This window comes from Tenrec ecaudatus, chromosome 12 (assembly GCF_050624435.1).
Source record: "Tenrec ecaudatus isolate mTenEca1 chromosome 12, mTenEca1.hap1, whole genome shotgun sequence".
Lineage (NCBI taxonomy): Eukaryota > Metazoa > Chordata > Mammalia > Afrosoricida > Tenrecidae > Tenrec > Tenrec ecaudatus.
In genome coordinates this window covers 140,427,993-140,450,916 of record NC_134541.1, presented here as the reverse complement: position 1 = coordinate 140,450,916, position 22,924 = coordinate 140,427,993, and the positions used below count along the sequence as shown (strand labels likewise).

The 22,924-nt window shown below is 60.6% G+C and overlaps 1 protein-coding gene across 1 annotated transcript in view; it reads right to left on the bottom strand.

The window, feature by feature from the left end:
* MAD1L1 (mitotic arrest deficient 1 like 1) overlaps window positions 1-22,924 on the bottom strand; it is a 144,806-nt gene that overhangs the window by 79,018 nt on the left and 42,864 nt on the right. The window contains exon 11 of the mRNA XM_075527588.1: window positions 6,925-7,069. Coding sequence (XP_075383703.1) covers window positions 6,925-7,069 — 145 coding nt within the window. The remainder of the gene's footprint in view (window positions 1-6,924; window positions 7,070-22,924) is intronic.

Genomic DNA, 22,924 nt, shown 5'->3' with positions numbered 1-22,924 from the left:
GGAGGCTGGGCGGCACGGAAGCCCAGGGAGGATGTGGACAGAAGGCCCTGACCTGGGGACATAGCAGCCCACATCACAAAGCAAAATGTGGAGACCGCAGAACGGAGAACAACTAGCTATGCAAACTTTCATCTAAACCACAATAAATGATCACACTCAAACCAGTAAGAGTAACACACAATCAAACCTAAAACTCGCTGCCATCGCACTGTGCTGACTTGCAGTGACTCCCAGACAGGTGGAGCTGCCCCGCGCGTCTGAGACTACAGCTCTGTACAGGTGCAGAAAGCCCAGTCTTCCTCCCAAAGAGCGCCTGATGGTTTTGAACTGCAGATCTTGTGCAATGACGTCTTGTGACATCATTGTTTTAACTTCACCAGAGAGGCTGCTCTATTAGCATGCCCTGGGTGACCCCTGGCAGCCCTGAGCACCCTGAGAGCCCCCTGGGACAGAGTCAGCGGTGCAGTGGCTGCGCAGTCCCCACTGCCCTTGGGGTGGCCGGCCTGTGTGCTGACTGACGGCCATGGGCAGTGTGCTTCCTGGGGTGGCACAGCTCCGGGGTCTCTGGGCTCAGTCCCCAATGTGCCCTTGCCCGCCCCAGACCCCAGCTCCCTGGGTCATCCTGCTGGAAGGTTTGAGGTCCCCACACTGCTGGAGTGAGGGAGGCTCTCACCTCACTGGAGACCCTGCCTGCCCTGGTGGGGAAGTTAAAAGGAGGCCCAGGCTCAGCTCCCTGAAGGACTGGTGATCAGCCATCGGCCTGCTGCCAGCGCCCCCTTCTGGAGAAGGAGGGCCCTACACCCGGCCTGGCGCCCAGGTCCAGGCACCCGGGTTCTGGCCTCCTGGGGCGCTCAGGAGGTTCCTGCTGCTTGGACCCTGGGCACTGTCCACATCAGGTTCCTGCAAGAGAGCCGGAACCGCCACACTACGGTGGCCCGGATGGCTGTGGTCCCAGCGTGTGACCTTGTCTCCCTGGGAACAAGCCCCGGGGCACAGGCTGCTGCCCACAAGAGGGTGGGAAGGCAGACTGATGGTAGAATGGACGAGGAGCTGGGCCTGAGCCTCACCTCCCCCCTGCCACACCCCCGCCCCCCCCCCCACCCCACACACACAACACTGCGGACAGCTGCTCAATGACACCCAAACGCTGATAGGGCAGCAGACTAGCGCAGGCCTGCCAGGCCGCCCGGGGTCAAGGGCAGCGGTGGGGGCGGGACACCCCCACCCCAGCACTGTGCCAGGAGCGGCCCAGAGAGCATTCGAACAACAACAACAAGGCCCGGAGCTATTTTTAGCAGCGGAGCTGGCAGGGCGCCCAGCTCGTGGCCAACATCCATTTTCACCTGCAAAAGCAACGGGCCTCTCAGGATCAAGGTCACGCAGACAGGAGTTCTTCGAAATGGAGCTACTCAGGGGCCAGGGAAGGCCAGGACATGTGTCCACACACAGCCCAGTCTCCCAGCTCCTCAGAACCTCAGATGCCAAGGTAGTCTGGCCGGGGAGCGGCCAGGAGGTAGGCCCTAGGCAGGGCTGTGCACCCATAAGCAGCTCCCCCCTCCTCTGGGTGCAGGCATAAAGGACAGGCCTGGGACAGCCTCCTCCTCCCCTCCCTCCTGGGAAGAAGCTGCCATCTGTAGCGACAACGGGGAGGGGGCTGGGGGACCAGGACAAGCCTTCTATGGACCTCATTAGGGCCCGAGCATCTCAGACCCCGGGTGCTGCTGTCAGAGTCCCCACGCAGAAGGTTCCCCCAGCTGGGAATTTATGTCTCTCCTGAACTCGGGGTGCTGGCTCTCAGTGGGCTCTGCGGGGTAAGGGCCTTGTCCCTGAATGGATGCTTGGCTCCTGGGCCACCCGCACATACAGCCTGATGCCTCTCTTCCCTATCTCCGCTCCCTGCCCTGCTTGTTTAAGCTCTTCAACATCACTAATCAAGGGGTCCTGGTCCTGGTCTAGTGGCTATGCACTGTACTGTTAACTGCTAGGCCAGCAGTTCAAAACCACCAGCTGCTCCATGAGGAGAAGATGAGGCTGTCTGCTCCCATAAAGAGTGACAGTCTCGGAAACCCACAGGCACCGTTCCACCCTGTCCTCCAGGTCTCTGGGAGTCAGTACTGGCTCAGGGAGTGAGTTTGAACTTGAGAATCGCTAATCACACGGGGAGGGGGGGCAGGGGACAAGGCAGCTGGTGCAGCCTTGAAACCCCAGGGGAAGCTCTTCTCTGTCCTGGAGGCCACTGCCGGTCAGAACCGGATCGACAGCAGCGGTTTGGTCAGCTTCTTTGTCTTGAGAGGTCGGCTCCAAATGTTGTGTGCTAACCCTGCCTCACCATACCGTGAGGAGCAGGCCACACACAGTGGGTTACAATCCCCAAGCCACCAGACTCTTATGCAATTCATCTTAAATATTCAAAATTAAGGTTTCCCCTCAAACCCGCAAGAGACTGTTAAGAAAGCAGTAACCAAAAACAGGACAAGACCACCCCACGTGGCCCCCAGGAACCTCGAGTCCTCGGACGCCCACACACAGCACCGGGTAGGAGAGGTGGTTGGCCACTGCTGGCTGGTGGTTCTCCCTGACCAATGTCACTGTGGGGTCTCAAAGGACAGTGACATGCCAGCACAGGGACATCAGTGTGTGGACACCCTCCAGAAAGTTCCAAGGAGGGGCAGAGCAAGAAAGAGGCTTGAGACAACACTGAGGACAAGAGCCGCCTGCTGTAGGTCCTCGGGGAGTGAGGAGCTGAAGGAAGCACGGGAGTGGGCGAGGCCAACCGATGAGGCCGCTCTGCAGGGAAGGCTTCAGGGGGCAGGGAGGCCCCAGAGGAAATATGAGGGGGCATCCAATTCCAGTCAGCAAGGGCCCCCCTTCCAGGGACCTGGGGGTGGGCGGGGCCGAGAGGAGGAGGCAATCAGCCTGCGTCTGAGTCACAGCATCAAACATGCATCTGGACCTGCCTCGGCAGGCAAGCCCTTCCGGAAGCACCCAACCCACGGGCAGGTGGGTGGGCAGTGCCGGCTCCATTCAGGCTGCCCACTCCCCAGCCTCTGCATGCTACCGCAGAACCAGGTTGGGGGTGGGAGGGGTGGAGCAGGAAGGAGGGGCAGCCTCAGGAGGCTGGGGGCTGTGCCGGGGTCCCAGGATCAGCAGATGTTGCTCCTGCAGGGCACCCTGTCAACTGCTGGTGGCCGAGCAGACAAGACCTGCCGTCCCCAAGGACACGGGTCAGACCAGGGGCCAAGAGGGCGGAACACCAGGCCACTCAGGGCAGTGAGAGCAGCGCATGGGGGGCAACGGAGCAGCCAGGGGCTTTGAAGCCTCACTGTCCAGCTACAACCCCAACAAGCTGAGTCACGGTGACCTCTAGGGCCGAGTGGCGCAAGCCCACAGCAGCAGAGGCCGTCTGATTTTCCCGGGCAGACTGCCGCCACACCTGGCCAACCTTGCGGTTCCTCGGAGCACTGAAGACCGCGTCACCAAGGCTCCTTGAGAATGGACCAGCTGCTATCCCATCCACTGTGCTCTGGCCACACAGCTGCCCAAGGCTGCGTTCCTCCCAGGGCAGGCTGACAACCGCGGCTTCTCTGGAGAGCAAGTGGGTCTGAACCACCGACCGCACGGTAGGGCGCTGGGGGGAGGGGGGAGCTCTGCTTTGAGGAACAGTGAGGAGGGAGGCCAGCCTGCCTGTCCCTGAGTTCCATCCACCCACAAGCCCTGTCTTCGTAAACATCTCCACCGTGGAGGGAGGTGGGTACGAGGCACTTTGTTGGGGCTTCACTATATTTCCCACAATTGCTCTCTCTCTGGGCCCTGCCTACCTGCCCCGACCCAGCTTGTGGCAGGACCCAGTCACATGCTGCCGACGGCCCTTCTGCCAAGAAGCTCTGTCCTCCAACAGGCACAGCTGAGAAGTCGGTCTGGGAGGGCAGCTGGGACACACCGCAGCAGCACCTGGACACAAAGTCCTGGTGCCTCACTGGTGCCTCAGGGTAGGGGGCTGCTCATGCACCCTCGGGACTCCCCACAATGTCAGCCAGAAGCAGAGGTGAACAAAGCCCAAACTTGAGGTGCAAGAGCGGAGACATGGCTGTCCATGGCTGCCCCAGGACCACCGGCTGGGCCGGCAGAAAGGGCAGAGCCACCATGAGGGTGGGTGGTATGTCTGGGCTGTAGAACTGGTGGCCTGGGCTGTGGCTGCCACCCACCTGCCCCTGGGGGGCTGGGCAGCGAGGGGTGCCATTCGGTCCACGCCCCCCACAGCCACGCCACGAATAAGGGACACAGCCGGCCTGTGACTGCAGCTGAGGAAGCACTAGCGTCACCCTGGCCTTAGCAAGGCCCAAGACGACAGCACCGTCTGCTGCCCCCCACGACCCCATCACGGGGGTGGCTGAGGGCACCAGCAGCCTCAGGCTGGCAGGTGGCAGAGGCAGGGTCTCCTTAGCAGTCCCTTCACTCTCTGTGCTCTGCGGGCACTGGGGCTGGCCTCCCGGATCAGGACACACGTGGGCTGCATGGTGACAACAGGTGAGGACAGAGACGCCATGGACGCACAGGGGGCCACCTCTGGGGGAGCCTTGCAGCCGCAGCATCCAAACACCCAGCTCCCCCTGGACACTGTAGGCCTGAGATCAGCTCCTCACTCAGGGCCCATGTCTGGGACTCAGCACGAGCCGGCTGTCCCCATGGCTACCAAGCCCTGTGCTAGGCGCTGTGGCACCAGGGCACTGCCCTCCTTCTCCTGACTGCCACCCACCCTGGGATTTGGGTGGGCTTGGGAGGGCCTGTAAAAAGGGAGGGAAAGAAGACAGAAAAGAGCGGTGGCTTCAACCCCAAGTCGGCGCTATAAATAACGCGTGCGGCTGCCACACCGAGGTGTCTTCGGGGCCCTGGAAATAGCGCATTTCAAATAGGAAAATGGTTTGTGTTCACCCAGTTCTGGAAGTCGGTTTTCAATTGCCGAAAATAGTCATGATATTTTACCAAGGTAATTACACTCTGAGCCGTCAGTAACAATTAAACCCTTAGCAGAGCATGGCTTAATAAAGGTCTCCGAATCAGGCTGCACGCCACCCATGCGGCTGCTTCAAATGCCGCACACCCGACAGGGTCCTGGGGGGACCTCAGGGGACCTCGGGGCCCCCAACCCCTAAGCTGGGCCCACCCACAGGCCCTGTGCGAGGTGACAGCCTGTGGTACAGATCCCCGGGGCCCAGACAAGGCCCCTCATGCACAGCAGCCCACAGGCTCCCAGACGCCCAGGGCCCAACCCCATTTCTCGGAAGTCTGGTGGCCCACCGTCCAGGAGCGAGTGGGATCGCCCGCTTGAGCCCCGTTCCACGGTGAGCCCTCAAGGGCAGGGCACTGGCCCCCAGGGTCCCGGACTGATCTCTCTCGCATGGGTGCAGGCGCATGGGACACACACGCATGTGCAGTCGTGGAGAACAGCCCGCGCTGCGGGAGTGGCGCACAACACAGGATAACACCAGTGTCCCTGCACTGCGCAGCCGGCATGGAGCCAGGCATAGGGACACCGGGCTCCGCGATGCCCTGCGGATTTACTGGCAGGGGCCCTGGGACTAGGGGCTGAGGGAGGGGGATGTGACAGCCCTGGGGGCAGCTTGGACTCAGCGTCTCACTCAATACAGACCCAACCCCTCTCACAGTGACTGGGCAGACACACATCCCTCCCCCCAATCCCCACCCCGAGCACCTCGTGCCCAGAAGAAGAACGTGCGCAGAGCTGACCCAGCCCAGTGCCCAAGGGTGGCACTGGATACCCGCTGGAGAAGAAGCCTACTGACACCCTGGGCGAAGCGCCAGGCCTGAGGTTGTCCAAGAGAAAGGGGCTGGTTCCACCCTGGGAGCCTGGGGCCAACTCAACAGCCTGCCTGGTTTCTGCCAGGGGACAGGGCACCCCAAGGTCAAGGCGGGAGCCAGCAGAGCAACAGCCAGGTTGGACGAGTCAAGGGCTTGTGTGTACCCATGCCCGAGTGGAGATCATGCCACAAGACCGTGCCGTCATGGCCAATGGCAGTTCCCGAACTCTCTGGAATTTCACCTCTGGGCGGTCGACTTCCAGAGCCCCAGAGGCACGGTGCTCACCAAAAGTCTGCTTGTTCGGCCTGCATCATCCATTCTTTGGAAGTGAAAGGAGGGCCCTGGGTAGTCTGCCAACCCCACGGGCGCTGGGCTAGCGCCCGGCCTGGCCTCTACAGAAGCGGGCTGGGCTTCTGGCTCCCGTCCTTTCCAGGCCTGGGGTCCACTTAGGATACCCTGAATTCGAGCAGAGGAGAGGCCGAGGGGTCTCTTCAGAAGACACCAGGCAGGGGCTACGGGGATTTGCCAGCTCCTCAGAAACAACCGGCTGCAGGTTGGCATCTGCACCCCCTCATTCCACCACCCCCACCGCCACCGGTCTGGGGCAGTCACAGCCCTGGGCTCCCTCCCCATGTGCAGGCCCAGCCCCTCCCCCCTGGCTTCTGAAATGTGAATCCCACCCCCTCAGCTCTCCACCCACCCACACTTGTCAGCAAAAAGATGAATGGAGTGGGGGAGGGGGATGAGGATGCAGGTGAAAATCTCCTGCCCACCCCCACATGGCAGCCCTGCCAGGCACTGAGGACGGTGGGCTCCTGCCCCCAGTCAGACTGCCTGGACTTCCTGCAGTCCCACACCATGTTCCCAGGGCCTGCCTGGGTGCACATGCAGGCTTGGCTAGCGACCCCAGCTGCCAGGGAGGGGAGAAGCGCCCAAGACCCTGCAGGGGGCCAGGACTGACAGAATCACAGATGGACAACAGACATCACAACTGAAAGGGGAGACCTGGGCGGGCACAGGGTGCTGGGGCAGAGAGTTAGAGTAGCCCTCAGCCCAACCACGGCCAGCCAGAGTGGCGCAGAGTTGGGAGGAGGGGCTGCCCACCTTGGTCAGCAGCAGCACACGCTTCTGCAGCCTTCGTGCGAGGCCCTCGCTGGTTTCCCGCCGCTTGCGCTCCTCCAGCAGCTGGCCGCTCACCTGGCGCACCTCCTCCTGAAGCTGCTGCCGCGTCTTCTCCAGCCGCCGGGCGCTGCAGGACACAGGGCAGGGCGTGAGACCAGCGGGACTCCCTCAGCACAGCCCTCGGGTGAGGACTCCGCCACCCCTCTGTATCCCTGCTGCCCCCCACAGAGGTTTGAGGCTGGTGTACCCCCCACCCCCAGTAGGGCCCCTCCAGGTGAGGGCCCTGCCCATCATCCCCCTTCCCCCCGTTCCCCACCGTCCCCTCCCAGAGACACGAGGCTGGTTCATGGCCCCCCCAGCATGAACCTTAAAGCCCCCCACCCCCACTTGGAATCAAGTTGCAGGTGCACAGCCACTTCCTCGCTCTGAATAGCTACTTAGCGCCTCTCGGGGGTTTCAGGAGTTCACGCCAACACCGGGGCGATCCCAGGAGTGGGGGCCCCATGCACAATGGGGAAGATTGTGGGTGCAGGCGACGGGCTCCAGCTCTGAATGGGCCCAATCAGGAAGCGCTTCCCCTGCGTCATGGCAGCAGATGTGCACGGCAACCGCACCCAGTCGGTTCTGCTGGCGCCGGGCCAGGCTTGCAAGCACAGCCAGGGGACCCCACTACCACCCCTAGGCTGGCTAAAGCCAAGAGGTTCCTGCCTGGCGCTCCTGTCAGCTTAGGGGGTCCATGGCCCCGGTCACAGACCACCTCCACCTGGCCCCATGTGCAAGGGCAGTTGGTCACAGAGCCCTCCCCCCCCATCCACTCGGGGTCAACCTTGTGGCTGGGGGCTCTCTGACAAGTCCCTGACCCTGAGCATGCGGCCAGCAGTTGGCCAAACAAAGCCCTGCACTGGTCCCGGGAGCCGGCTTCGTTTCAGCTGTGCCTGCTGCTCCCCGGAGGGCCAGCCCTCAGTACCAGTCACACTGGCTACTGGGGCGGGCGAGATCACTGGAACCGAGGGTCACCAGTCTTGAGATTTCACATGCAGACCCAGGCAGGGCCCGCAGAACTCCAGGGTCACCAGGTGATCCTGGGGATGTCCAGACAGTGGAGCAGAGGTTGTGGGCCCCGGTCCATCCCACAGACACTTGGCACAGTTTTGAACAGAACTGGCGCTGTACCTCCTGAAAATGTGCCTGTCACCCCAGAGATCCCCGCCTCAGAGCCTGCATTCTCCAGAGGCCAGCTCCCAGCCCTGTGAGCCTGCAGGTAGGAGGCACGCTCCCAGTATCAGCCTCGGCTCCTGGCCCTGCACACTCAGACACCTGCGTGGGGAGGGGGCTAGGGGCATGAGGCAGCTGGGGTGCACTGCCAGGGGGGAAAGGTGAAGGAGGATCAGCCTGAGGTGGCTCGGGGTTCCAGGAGGAGTGTGGAGAGTGGGGGGGAGCATAGGAGTAGCCCTGTCCACACAGAGGGAGTACCACCACAGCTGACCACTGAGGTGGGTGGACCCTGAGGGGCACTGACTTGTCTCAGAAATGTACTGGAGCTCAAAGTGCTGGCAGAGCAGGTGGCTGCCAGAAAACAGGACAAACTGCCCGCATGACGACCTGCCAGGCACAGGAGCCCAGCCCCAGCTGGAGTGTTCAGACCTCCCACCCACCTGCATGGGCAGAGGGGAGGCTCAGTTCTCAGGGCGGCTCGCCCCAGGAACCTCTCTCCATGGAGCCACTGCTCAGCCTTCTGGGGGACCCCCAGGCAGCACCTGCCCCGCGAGCGCTTCTCCTTCAGGACGGCCTTCTCCACTCTCGTCCAAAGGGAAGAAGGAACTCATGAAAAATTAACCCTGACGCCCCCCGCAGGAGCTGGCATTTCCCTGGGCTTTGCAAGCTCACTCCGAGGGCGGGTGCTCAAAGGAGCCCGGCATGTGCATCGAGCGGGGTCACTTTGAGCTTGCACCCTCTGCCCAGGGAAGCAGCCTTTGGGTAAGTAGGGCCAGACCGGCCTGCTTTGATGCAGCGCTCTCGCCCCCTCTGGGCCCACGGGTGCCCTCTCCCCAGGGACAGAGAAAGGCCACTGTCTGTACGGAGACATTTCCCTGACCTTCTCCCGGACACTGCGCAGTCCGGCCTCCCTGCCAGCCGAGGTGAGGGCGTCTGTGTGGGGCGATGGGCACGCCGCTGGGAACGGCGGCCAAAGAAAAGGGCCTCACCGCCCAGGGAGGCCAGTGACCCCAGCCACCAGCCACAACTTCCCGAGGGTGGGCTCGGGCCTCCAAGCCAGCCTGCGGGCCGGCCTGACAGACACACACAAGGCACCCAGCAGGCACCCCATCCTCCATCTGAGCACCATGCTGCGGTGTCCTGCAGTGCAAATACGGTCACCGGCAGGATCACCGAGGTGGGCAAGCTTCATTGGAGCTGCCCGGCCGAGAGAGACTCGGGAAAAAGGTCTGGTGACTGACTTCAAAAAGCATGGCCCATGAAAAATCATCAGCTCACAATCAGCGCCCCCCCCCACTCCTTTGCTTTGGACACATCTCCAAGGGGGGGGCCACCCGTGGAAGGGACGTGTGTGTGGTGAAGCAGAGGGTCAGCATGGGCAGGGAGGCAAGGCCCTCTGTGAGATGGACGGGAACCTGAGATGGACCATGCCCTGCCAGGTCCCAATTAAAAACAAGGCCAACTCGGGCCACATACCATCTTCCTGGACTGCAGCACCCAACCAATGTCCACGACAGGCAGGACGGCACAGGAAGCAGAGCTCTGAAGAACCCACAGCCCACTGCTCCGAGCCCATCCTAATAGACGGCGACACTGTGATGGGGTTTCGAAACCCAGTCTTCAGGGGTGTGAGCAGACAGCCTGGTCTTTCTCCCTTGGAGCAGCGGGCAGGCTTGAACTGCTGGCCTTGCGGTGAGCAGACCGACGCTTGCTCCACAGCACCACCAGGTCTCCTTTCAGGCCCAACAGCCCAAGCTCACTATCCACAACCCCATGGCCCCACGTGCATCCCGCCAGTTTCTGCCGATGTCACTGATGAGCACACTGCCACACCCATGATGCATTGCCTGTCCCCAGGGGACCTCCCCGAGTCAGGCTATGGGGCCGTGGGGCTGCTCAATCTTACACAGTTGGACACCATGGCACCAGACACCCTGCCCCAGCCCCCAGCACCACAGGATCACGGGCTCCCTGAGCCTGAGATGTCAGGCACCCACCTGACTTCATTCTGGGCCTGCAGTCATGAGGGGTTGCTGGCAGGGAGGGGGTTCCCAGAGAAGACAAAAGCCAGGGATCCTGAGGGCTTCTGAAGGAGAGGAGGTCGGGAGCTGACCCCATGGACCTGTGGCCAGCTTAGAGGACACGGTCAGCAAGGATGGAAGGACAAGACGGTGCTTCCAACAGCCAATTCTGACCCCAGGGATCAGGGAAGGGGCCCGGCAAGCAGCTCAGCCAGCGTGCCAGTCCCCCCACTGTCCCCACCCCGTCCCCCACGAGCAGGCACTGTGAAGAGGGTCCCTGCTCCTTGTGCTGGCACTGAGGCACTGAGGGCTTGCCTCACTGACTGCCCCCGCTCCCGTCCGAGCAGCCCTGGAGAACTGGTACTTAGGGGCGCTGGCACGAGAGGTTCATCTCTGTGCGTGGGCAGGAGCATCCAGGACACAGCACCTACAGCATGGCTGCGGCCCTCTGCCCACAGAGCTCGAACCTGCAAAGCCAGAAAGGGTGGCCCAGGGCAGGGAGCTCACGCCAGCATCCCCTCTGCCCGCCACAGGGTCCATGGTCCCCCTCTGTCATGGAGCGACTGGCCAGACTGGGGTGGACAGAAGACAGACACAATCACCTGGAGCTGGCCTCTGGGCCTGGGAATGGCTGGCACACTCAGTGCCAACCTCAATGGTGCCATGGCAGGCAGACCTGGCCAATGATTCCCAGGTCCTGCCATCCACAGCCCTGTGTGGGACAGCTCTGCCTGTGGGCTGGGCCTGCCTGCTGGCTCTGTCCAGGGGAGCCTATCCTGGCCGCCGATTTGCTGGCACCAAGTACTGTGCCCGGCAGGGCTGTGGGGACTGGGGGCTGAGGGAGGGAGTGGTGCCTGCAGCCCCAAGGTCAGCTCCACTCCATCATGGTGTGGATGCCGTTGTGCTAAGTCGGTTCTGATTCGGGGGCACCGCCATGTCCCTTCCATCGCTGATGATGATGCTTCTGGGGGCTCTGAGATTTGTGGCGATATGGAAGCCTGATGGTGCAGTGGTGGAGCCGGTCGGCTGCTACCCAGAGGTCGGAAGTTCAAGCTCACTGGTCTCTCAGTGGGAGAAGAACGTGATCACCTGCCTCCACAGAAGCCTTCTGCTGTGCCCCGTGGAGTCTGGGGCACAGAATCGACTAGGCGGGCTTGGCTGGGCTCACAGGGACCCCAGCCTGCACTTCAAGTGCTAGCTTTGTCTGCCCCGTGCTTGGGGCCAGAGCAGTGCTGGCCACACCATCCTCTCATGACTTTGGATTTAGGGGACTTTTTAGGAGCTTCAGGCGGATTGGGGCCAATTCCTCCTGGAATGCTGGTCAGAGCTCACAGCTGAGCGTTCTGGTCCCGGGCTCTTCAATGCCGGCAGAGCTTCCTGGGCGATCCAATCTCTCTCCTTGTCACGGGCTGCTCAGACTTCCTGTTTCTCTGCAGCCTGTTCTGGCAGTTGCTGGGCATCCCCGTTTCTAAGAGCGGTCCATTTCATCAAGCTTAGCTCATCTACTGTCGCTCAGTCATTCCTGGCTTCTCTGAGAGCCCTTTTTGCACCTATAAGGTGAGTGTGCCCACTTTCACTCCTGACTGTACTCACCTGAGCTCGTTCTCCCTCTCCCCACCTGGTGGCTTCCGTGCCCCCCTCTGCTCTCTCCCCACTCCCTGCATCATTGCCCCCGGCTCCTTGTTCCTTTGTCCCGGCTCCGGGAGCTGGAAGGAGAGTCCTACTTTGAGAACTTGCTTCTCCTTCATAGTGGGTGCTGTGAACGGGGTGGGTTCTTGTGGCACACTGCCCTCCCCATGTCCCAGAAGCGTTGGCATGCTGCGGTTCCTCTTCGTCCACCCTGCGTATTTCCTGATTTCCCTGAGATTTCTTCTTGGGCCGCTGGGCTATTGGAGAGCATGCTGTCTAATGCCCACAGATCTTCGAAGTTCCCACAGTCCCTGGTGCTCCTGATTTGGAATCCCATGGCTCTCGGGTAGGAGCAGCATAAGTCTATCCTTCTCAACCTGTGGAGGTTTGTCCTGTGGCCTGGCAGATGGCCGCTCCTGGGCACTCTGCCGTCACTCACCTACAAATGGAGTCGTTACGGTTGCTGCTGCCAGGTCGGCACTGAGTTGGCAACATCACACTCAACAGGAGGAGACACTGCTTGGTCCTGCACCATCGTCACAATCGAACATCGCTGTGTTTCAGCTCACTGTCACAGCCAGTGGGTCCATCCATCTCAGCGAGGGCCAGCCCCCTTTCTGCGGCCCTCGACTTTCCTGAGCACGACATCCTTCTCCAGGGACCAGTCTCTCCTGACAACACGTCCAAAGGACGTGAGACCAAGCCTTGCCATCCTCGCTGCTAAGAAGCATTCTCCCAAGAGAGGCCTGCCGACTCTTCTGGCGTCCACAGTCCCTCCGGTCCTCCTCAAGCACCGTCAGGAGTGGCACCAGTCCTTCTCCGGGCCTGCGTGTTCACTGTCCTCTCAGGAACACACAGGGGGTGGGGAAGACCACGGCTCGGGTCAGGCACTGAGACACCAAGCCCTGTACACGACGCAGGTCCCAGCGAGTCAGAGCAGCCCTGTGGCCAGACCTGCAGATGCAGCAGCAGCAGGGTCACATGTGCAGGGCGGCTCCTCTCCTGCACATGGCCTGGCCGGCGCTGCGATGTACAGCACACTGACAGTGACGTGGGCTTGCTGACCGGGGCGTCCCACACAGGGAAAGGCCATGAAGCAGGCAGAAAGCCCAGCAGGGAGCACACAAAGAAAGGTGTGGGGGGGGGCACACAGGTGTGCCACTCACACAGCGCAGGTATGCCCCTCTCACACACACACATGGGGTACAGTCCCAGAGAGGCACTGGCAGGTGGGGCACCTGGTTCCCCTGAAGGGCACTGGGTCACCCATCAGCAGTCAGCCCCCCGTGGTCAGCCTATATCCACATGGCCAAAGCCCTAAAGAGAGGCCCCATCAAGGGCCTGAAGCCCCCAGGAAGGACAGAGCCCACTCACAAGCCCTCCTGGGAAGCAGAGGCCATCTGGAGGGGAGGGGGGACACAGCAATCTGTGGAGAAGCATCCCAGAAAAGGCACCTCCTGGACACTGACTGCGTACCGGCCCCCACAAGACAGTGAGGTTGGCGTGTACTGGCTCGGGAACCCTCAGGATGGCACTGAGCAGGGACGACATGTCCACGTTGGAGAGGTGGGCTGCGGAAGCTTCAGACCCAGATCTGACATGGGTGCCCCACCCACCAAGAGTTGACGCCGGCCAGCTTTCCTGACACGGCGGCCCAGACCATGCAAAACCTCCCCCCTCCTCCGAACCAGAACCAGAACAGCTGTGGATCCAGTTCACAGGGACCCTGTGGGGCTGTCCAAATGTCTGCAGGGGCAGACGCCTCCCTTCAGTTGGCATGGGCTGCCCTACATGGTGCTACAGGCATGAGCAGGAGTATGATAGGGCCGTCCACAGTCCACAGGAGCAGAAGGCAGCGGCAGGCTGACAGAAAGGCCTGGTCTAGGATAGAAAGAAGCATCAAGACCTGAAGCCACGAGACACCAAATTCAAAGCCACCTAGTCCATGGGCAGAAGGGAGGAACCGCCCTGGTGGGTTTGAGAAAATGGCTCTACACGAGCAGGAAGCCCTGCCCTGCGCCCTCAATCAGCTGGTGATTTTGAACTGCTGACTGTGCCATGAGCAGTCCAACGCATCACCACGGCACCACCAGGGCTCCTGAGAGATGCCAGCCTACTCCTTAATCAGTTCACATGGTCAACCCAGTACAATGACTCCACAAACTGAACGTGGAAAGGGACGTGTCCCCCAGACTCTGTGAACCACGCTGCCTGCCGTTGCTGCAGTCAGGTGCTGTGGCCAGCCCGCATACTACAGAAGGACACGTGGCCTGGTCCTGCCCCAGCCTCACCCTTGTTCCTGTGCCTGAGACCATTGCTGCGGCCACGGCGTCAACCCATCTGGTCGAGGGCCTTCCTCTTCCACTGCCCCTTCATTTTACGAAGCACCATGTCCTCCTCCAGGGACAGGCCTCTCCTGACCACATGTGCAAAGTGCGTGAGATGCAGTCTCGCCGTGCTTGCTGCTAAGGAGCGTTTGGCTGCACTTCTCCCCAGACAGATGTGCTGGTTCTTTTGGTCCTCCCGGTGCTGTCCATGTTTTTGTCACTTGACAGCATCGACCCTTCTTTATCTTCCCTAGTCAATGTCCACGTTCACCTCGTCTTCACCGTAAACATCCTTGCTTTCCAACAAGAGGTGGTGTGCATCAGATGGGCCCAGTGTAGAGGATCCACCAGGCCCTGGGCTGCTACTTCCGTGAGTGTTGATTCTGGATCCGAGCAAAAGGAAACCCTTGGTCAAGTCGATCTCTGCGCTGCTCGCGATGCTGCCGACTGCCTGCCTGCTGGGCCAGGTGTAAGGGTGGGGTCTTCTTGACACGAGCTGTCAGCCACACGGAAGGCTTTGGGCTCTGACAGCCCTCCTCACAGTCAGCAGGCAGGGCTGTGTCGTCTGCACACGGAGGGGTGGTGGTAAGCCTCCCTCCGATCTTCATGCAGTTCGGCTCCGTGTATACCTGCTCAGCAAACAGACTGAGGCGGTCAGGGGAGGGCACACACACACCTTCCCTGACTTTGAACCACGCAGCATTTTCCCTCGCCCTGGCGATATGCAGGTTCCGCGGGGGCACAGTGGCGTGTTCTGGAAGTGCCCTCACTGTAAGGCTTTCCACAGTCCATCAAGATCCACAGTGGAACGCCTTTGCCGAGTCAGCAACGACACAAGGGGACATCTTTCCAGTGCCTTCTGCTTCCAGCTGATCCAATGCCGTCCTCGTCTGAGCACATTGCGTGGGCACAACAACAGTCAGCGTGGCACTGCCACACAACCAGAGAAACAGTCAGCGTGGCACTGCCACACGACCAGGGTAAACCAGCCCTAGCCCCGGGGATCCATTCTGCCCCGAGGGTCACCCAGCAACGCAGTGCAGCCCCAAGGAGCCCTGGGGGTGCCCCGTAAAGCACTGGCTGAGACACCCTGAGGGGAGACCTGGGGGTCAGCCCCATGCAGAGCCTGCTCTGCCCTGAGGCAGCAGCACCTGCACATGACAACAACGCCCTGGTCCAGCTCCCGGGTCGGCAAAGCCCCGGAGCCACGTGGCCCTGTGCTTTCCCAGGAGGTCAGCGGGGGCGGCTGGAGGCCTCCTGGTGCCTGCAGGGAGACACCCCCTGGTGAGCCCCACCACGAGGGAGGGCATCCAGTGCCAAGCAAAGCCTGGAGGCAGCAGGCCCACGGCGGAGACCCTGATGACTGGGCAGCAGAGTCTCCATTCAGGGTGATGGAAGGAGGCCTTTCATTGGTGGCTGCAGACATACCGTTCAGTCACCAAGGGCCCGTGTGACAGAGATGGACGGACAGACAGCTGCGAGGTGCTAATCCGCTGGGCTGCCCTGAACGTGCAGCACTCGGTGGCGGATCAGACTGCGCCGAATCCCAAGACAAAGTGCAGCCTTCCGGAAAGGAACGAGGGGCTGGAGCCTTTCACACTGAACATGAGCCCCAGGAGTCTGACAATGAGGGCAGCATGGGAAGGAAGCATATGCAGTGGACTCTCCATTTCCCAGCCGGAGACCAGAGTCCTGCCTGGCCCAGGCCCACACAAGCGACTTTGTGACTTCCATGTCACCACAAAGCTCATCCCCTGGGCACAGCACTCTGTGGTCACTTTTTGCATCCCCCTAGACCCCTATGTCTCCAGCGTGGACCGGTGACGGAGCTGCTGGTCTGGCTGAGAGGCTGGGCTGGGGGCCAGCCTGGGGCTACGTCCCCACCACCCCTCTATCTGCTGCCTGCGTGACACAGAACCAGGGCGCTGCCCCAGCTCGTGGCAGAGGTGCCCTGAGCCAGAATAGCTGCATGGCCGGAGGCCAGCGGGAATGACACAAGGTGGGGGCGGGGCAGGGGACTTCTTGCTGAACCTGGCCCTCGGTCCCAACTTCTGAGGACACTGAGGTGCTGGAAAAATACCAGCTGAGTGCTCAACGTCAGAGGCAATAACACTCCTGACCGCCCTGCCTTGCCTCGACGGTCCAAAGGGGCAACCAACCAGGCCCGACAGGGGTCCTCGGAACGCACATCATGTCTCACCTGGCTCTCCCGCATGCTCGCTCTCTGTCTGCTCACTCACTCACATGTTTGCCTCCCTTTCCTCACTCCGCCATGTCTGGTCGCTGCTCCCACCCTCTACCTCTCCAACATGCCAAGCTAACCCCACCCCAAGCTCCCCTGTGACCTGCTGCACTGCTGTTCCCTGCTCAGCTGCCAGGTGTCTGCTCCAAGGTCACTCCTCAGAGAGGCCTTTTCTCAGTCTCCAAGATATTGCATCCCCACAACACACACATGCTCCCGGCCCTCTCCGACAAGTGCAGAACCTCAGCTCATGCCCCTCCTTGTGGGCTCATGGTGCACAGAGATGCAACACTGAGTCATCCTGAGCAAGCACACCTCCAGAGACAAGGGATCATGGGTAAGCACTTGTTGGATAGATGGATGGAAGGAAGGGTGATGGGTGGAAAATCGAAAGATGGGCAGATAGATGATGACTCAAGGGACCGATGAATAGATGGATTGATGATGGAAAGGGAAGGAGGCGTGTGGGTAGGTAAGGGGGTGAGTGAATGAATGGATGAATGGATGGATGGATAAACAGGTGGATGAGTGGGTGGATGGATGATGGATAATGGATGAGTGAATGAGTGGGCAGATGAATGGATGAGTGGATGATTGCAGAAGTGGGTGAACGGGTAGATGAATGGGTGGGTGAGTGGGTGATTGCAGGAGTGGGTGGATGGGTGGATGAGTAGGTGAGTGGGTGAACGGGTGGGTGGGTCGTTCTGTGAAAAGAAGGGCGGTGGATGGATGATGGAGGGAGAAGACACAGACTACATCCCCTGGCTAGGCAGATGCAGGGACAGACGGGCGGCCTGACTGCTGCCAGGAAGTCTTGTGGAAATGAAATCAAAAGCCACCCCCCCTACCTCCCGTGGAGCCCTGCCCCCTCCACACAGGACTTTCTTTTTGATTAACCTCTCAGAAACACACCTTCTAAAGTCACGTTTTGAGAACAACTTGCCAAACACAGGGACATCACAGCCAATTAAGAACAAACAAGCCAGTTCAAGTTCAGATGTAGGTGGAGCTGCCACAACAGCAAACCCGCGGGAGAGCCCCTCCTCTCGCCCAACTGCCTCCGGCTGTGGCCCTGGAAAAGCAAGGCCACAGCCACCAGTCCAGTCGGACTCACAGAGACCCTACAGAGACCATTCACGGGAGTGGAAAGCCCTGTCTGTCTCCTGAGGAGCAGATGGAGGGTTTGAGCTGCTGACTTTGTGGATCACAGCCCAATGGGTAACCACTGTTCCCCCATGCTTACGTCTATGTGTCGTCTGCCAGAAACCACCAGGCCATCCTCAAAGTGACCAGGCCACTCTGCACCCAGCAGCCAAAACCGGAGCTCCCGGGCACCACCTCACCGCCAGCCTTTCTTTGCTGCTGAGAGGGTTTGGTTTGGGCAGGGTGTGGGGGCTGCACCTTACGAGGGTGCTGTAGCCCGCGTGGCCGGCAGCTGGAAACCACCAGCCGCTCCTCTGGAGAAAGATGGGCTTTCTACTCCTGCGAACAGCTATGGCCTCGGAAACCCACAGGGGGCACTGTGCGTCAGCACCCACTCCATGGCGGGAGGTTTGGTCTGCAGCAAGGCTTGGGGTGTCTCTCCGCGACAGATGACCTCAAGCCTCTGTTCTTAACCGAGCTGCCACCGGGTCCCTTCTCTGGATCGTTCACCCACTGTTTAACTGGCCTGTGTGAAGGGTTCCTCCTTGGCCCTGGAGACACAGGCACAGGCGCCCGCCAGGCGCCCGCCCTCCCAGCATGTGGCATGTTCCCTCGTTCTGCCAACAGATCCACTCTCGAGCGAGCGCATCTCCCCCGTCTCTTTTGCAGCTCCTGTTTGAACACTCAACACGGGGCCCCAGTCGAGCGGAGTCTTTCCCATGCTTCTCCCCCCAGGATCACAGGGCTGTCCCGCGTGTTAAACAAGAGGAGCATATGTACAGATGTTCAGAACTGAAGGCTTCCTTAAATGCTGCTGGCTCCAGAGCTCCCGGTCCCGATGGGCACGGTGATGCCGGCACATGGGCGTTACCTGGAGCAGTGTTTGGAGAGTCAGAGCCAAAAGCGATTCAGACATCTAAGGATTAACATTTGGCTGAGCCCAAGACGGATGCGATGGCGGAGCTTATAGGCAAAAACTCCTCGTTTTAAGTGAATACTTGCAGGAGAAGGTTCAAAAACAACCAGCCCAACCAGGAGGCCCAGCCGGCAGAGCACCTGGTGGGCGGCCGGGCTGGTCTGGCCGGCATGGGGCAGAGGATGCTGGGAAAGCTTTATTTTCGATTTTGCTATTTTTGCCTCCCACATTGTCACCCGTCGTCAATGCCACTGTACTCCTTTTGTAATCGAACCAGAAAGAGAGTCATTCACAGAAAACGCTGACATCCGTTCCAGCTCGCTCCCTCCTTCCAGGTGTGAGAACAAAATGCCCGCGTGCGGATCGCAGACGCAGCAGACCTGATAGGAGGGAGCTCCCCAAGGACGCACCTCCACTTTACCCACCCTGGGGGGCCTAGGACGTCCTGGCTGCCTGCGAGTCCAGAGTCCTGAAGGTCAGAGCCACCGTGGGCAGGGTCAGTGGGGGGAGGGCGCCTGAGCAGGTACCATCGGCTGACAGCTCCAGATGGGAACCCCCAGTCTCCCCAGCACACTCCTGTGAGGCAGAGCAGGGCTGCCCCCTAGGGTTTCAGGGGCTGAAATCTTGAGGATGTACAAGCCAGCCCTAGGCCCTCGCAATCAACAGGCCAGGGCCGGCCACAGTACCAACGGGTCACCGATCTCCCCGCCCAAGGCACACACGCATAAACACACCATCCATTCACCAGCAGGCACCGGCAGCAGGGCTGTTCACAGCAGACACTGAGAACCAACCGAACGTCCATCCAGGGCAGGCTGCTCAGAGAGTCTCCTGGCGCATTCCCTACATGGGACGGTGTGCAGCCGCCACACCAAGCCTGCCACAATTATGTGTGTGCATGCGTGAGAGCATGCCTCACCAACAGAGTGCTGCGGACAGGAACCCAGACAGCCCTAGTTCACACTGCCCATCTGCACAACTAACACCAGGGGAATTCCCACTGCTGACCACACTCACGCAGCCGCACCATCCCACTCCTACGAACCACAAGCGCTGCTTGCCACGGAGCCACGTCGGTTCATCCTGGCTCTGTAGGACAGCACAGACCTGCCCTGTGCATTCCAAGGCGGTGACTCCTGAAGGGAGTGGAAAGCTTCGTGGTTCTCCCCGAGAGCAGCTGGTGGTTTTGAACTCCTGACCATGCAGTTCATGGTCCAGCGTGCAACCCGCTCCACCCCCAGGGCTTGTACCAAAAGCAGATACTTCACCCTCAAGAGAAAGCAGCTCTGCCATGAGCACTGAACCGACCCTCAGTGCCCAACCACTTTGTCCTCCGGCAACACACGTAGGACAGCGGGAAATGCCTGCTCCTGACAACTTCACACAGCAACATGAACACCTGGCCATAATGAGTTGGGTGTGAGGCCGGAGGAGCATAGCTGGAATGGCCAGGGGCACACGTCCATGAGGCTGGGGCACGGGTCTCAGGGGGTTCGCAGGTGCGTGATGATGACACAACCTGGCAGGTGTGTGGTGATGCAGTCATCCATTGTTTTGTGATCTGATGTGGTCAACCTCTATTTTCACCAACAACCTGGTCTTTGACAAAAGCAGGGCTGGGTGTCTACAGGAGGAAACTGACAACAGTAACAGGGAGCTGAGACCAAACCCTCAGAGGGCAGGGAGTTCACATGCGGGGAAGGAACAACAGAGAGGAGGTGTGGGAGGGACATACAACTGCAGAGGCATCACCACGTCCCCGAATCCTGCACGCACCAAGTCCTGACCTGGTGGGCACGTCCAACAAGAGCAACAAGGCCATCAGCAGTGGGCAGAGCTAATCCCTGAGGCTGGCAGAGGGCAGGAGTCTCTGGGCAGTTGCGTGAGGGTGTCCTGGGAGACTGCTCCGTGCCGTCCACTGAAGACCCAGGGGAGGTTGTTCTATGGTTGCTCGTGGCAGTGAGACGGAGGAGGGAGTCAGTGAACAGCCTGCAATGCTGTCAACAAAAACACCTGGGGCAGGTTCCTGCAGCGCGGGAAAGCACACCTGGACCCTCCCTCCCAAGCACATGCCCACCGTTTGCAGAACTAGTGGAGGCACAGGGCAGACCCGGCTGGTCCCAGGCGCAGTGGCTGCACCCGAAACCAAGGTGGCAGGAGGATCATCCTTCATCCCTCCAAGGACCGGCCCACTGTCCTCGATGAACACACAGACACACAGCCAGCCCTAGAGACAGCGCCCCCAGCCTTAGCTGGGAGCCCCATGAGAGGAGCAACCCAGACGAAGAGCAGAGCACCCCGTGACTCGGCATGCAGACGGCTGAGGGCTTGGGCGAGGAGCTGGAAGGACGCAGGCAGGTGGGCGATGGCCTTGGAGGAGGCGGCATACGTGCCCGCTGACCATCCTCGTGGACGGCGCTTTCACAGCCGGAACCCGCACATGCTGAGGGCTGCGGGCACAGGCAAGAGGAGGCTGAGGCAGACCCTTTGGTGCAGCCCCCCTCTCAGGGACCAAATCCCAGCCCTGCCACCAGACCCGGCTGCAGCTGCAGGTGGCCACACTGGGGAGGTGGGTGGGGCACACCAGCAGGGAGGCAGGAACATCAGGAGAAGGCACATTGGGGGGGCGGGCTAGACAAAAAAGATGATCAGGGGGCAAGGACGCCCAGCGTGGAAATAGCATAGCTCTGTGGAGGAGCCCTGGTGGCGCAGTGGGTAAAACATAGCTGTCCCCCCAAAGGGTGGGGGGTTCGAACCCGCAAGCAGGCCAGAGCTGCTCAGGGAAAGATGCTCATTCAACTCGGTCGCATGAAGGAGCAAGGACACTGACTGGTCAGAAGCCAGGGATGGGGACCTGGGATGCTCCGCTCAGGTGGGGAGGAGGCCAGCTTCCCACCAGGCCCACTGCCGTCCGGGGCCCAGCCCCCAGGCTGGGGGAAGGAGCGGCCTCGCCTGGCAGGCATGCTGCCTCATCAGTATTCCCTGCAGCCCACGGTCCCCCTTTGTGAAGCAGAGATAAGTAACGTCTCCGATCTCTGCTGCCGCCCAGCTGCAGATGCGCAAGGCATTTGAGTTCGTTCTTCTCCTCCTTTTTTTTAACTTTTTATTTTAAAAAAAAAGAATCTCATTTTAGATTTGAAAAGGAGGCATCTACCTCTGCCTGGCACTGACAACCGTGGCCGGCGGAAGCGTCAGCGCTCCAGAGCACAAGGCAGGACAGGAGACGTCAGACCCAAGCTCCAGCAGAGGAACCCATCCTGGAGCTGTCAGAGCTGCCCTCTCGCCTCAACCACTGCTCTCAAGGGCAGCCCTCAGATACCCCAAGACCGGCAGCAGGCATGCTGGGGCCTCCAGTGAGCTGACCACACTGACTGCCAGACACAGCCAGAACGTGCCCACAGGGTCACTACGCCTGGCCTCTTAGGGTATCTGGACCACTGCTGTCAGCAGCGCCTCAAATCTGCCAGCCCCTTTCTCCCTGGGTGGCTGGAAGGGGCACAGTGCCCACAGCAGGTCTGGGGACACGCTGCCATCCCTGCTGCCAGACTGGCCCCAGCTGACTGTGAGCCTTCCAGGGCCACTTACAGATCCATCTGTTGGATCTCAGTGGCTGGTTTCTAAAAGTGATTGCCAGGCTTTTCTTCCTAATCTCTCTTAAATTAGGATGCTCCACTCAGCTCGCTGCCATCGAGTCGATGCCGACGCACTGCAACCTGAAGGACAGACAGACTTCCCTTGAGAGTCCCGAGACGGCACCTTTTCATGGAAGTAGAGCCCCATCTTTCTCCTGAGGAGCGGGCTGGTGGTTTGATCTGCGGACCTTGCAGATTGCACACCTACTCATCACCACACCAAACCTGCTCACCCCCTGGCAGCACACACGGCTGCCATGATGGGGCTGTGCAGGAGGCACAATAGCCGAGCATGGGCACGAGGGACTCTGGTGCTCCTGGGTACACAGGTGCCCCAAATTGCAAGCTGGCAAGGAGATGCAGGGACGGGACAGTGGGTCCCAGGCAGCTACAGGCTGGCAAGGAAGCAGGAGGGGCAAGAGGCGGGTACATGCAGGCTCTGCTCAGGCCCCCAGACAACACACTCTGTCAGGGCCTCGGGCCTCTGCTAACTCCTCAGTCCAGGGATACAGCTCCAAGCAGAACGAGAGACTGAATAGCACACTGCAACTGGGCTTGGAGAGGGGAGCCCCTTCTGGGGCAGAGCTGAAGTCCCAACAACAGGCTGCTGTCTGCCTCAGTTCAAGGCTACCCTCCTAGACTTTTCTCAAGGCTGGCGGGGGGAGGAGGGGCAGGTGGTGCTGCTGTCCTGGTCAGCTGCCCAAAAGGCAGACACCCCCCCAAACTCACGACACCCCATGCACAAGGGAACAGGGCCAGCCTCACAGTGCAATCCACAGGGGTTCACAGACTGGGCTCTGGAAGATTTTCCTAGTAACCTCAGCCTGGCAGGCAGAGGTAGGAGAGCCCGGGGACCC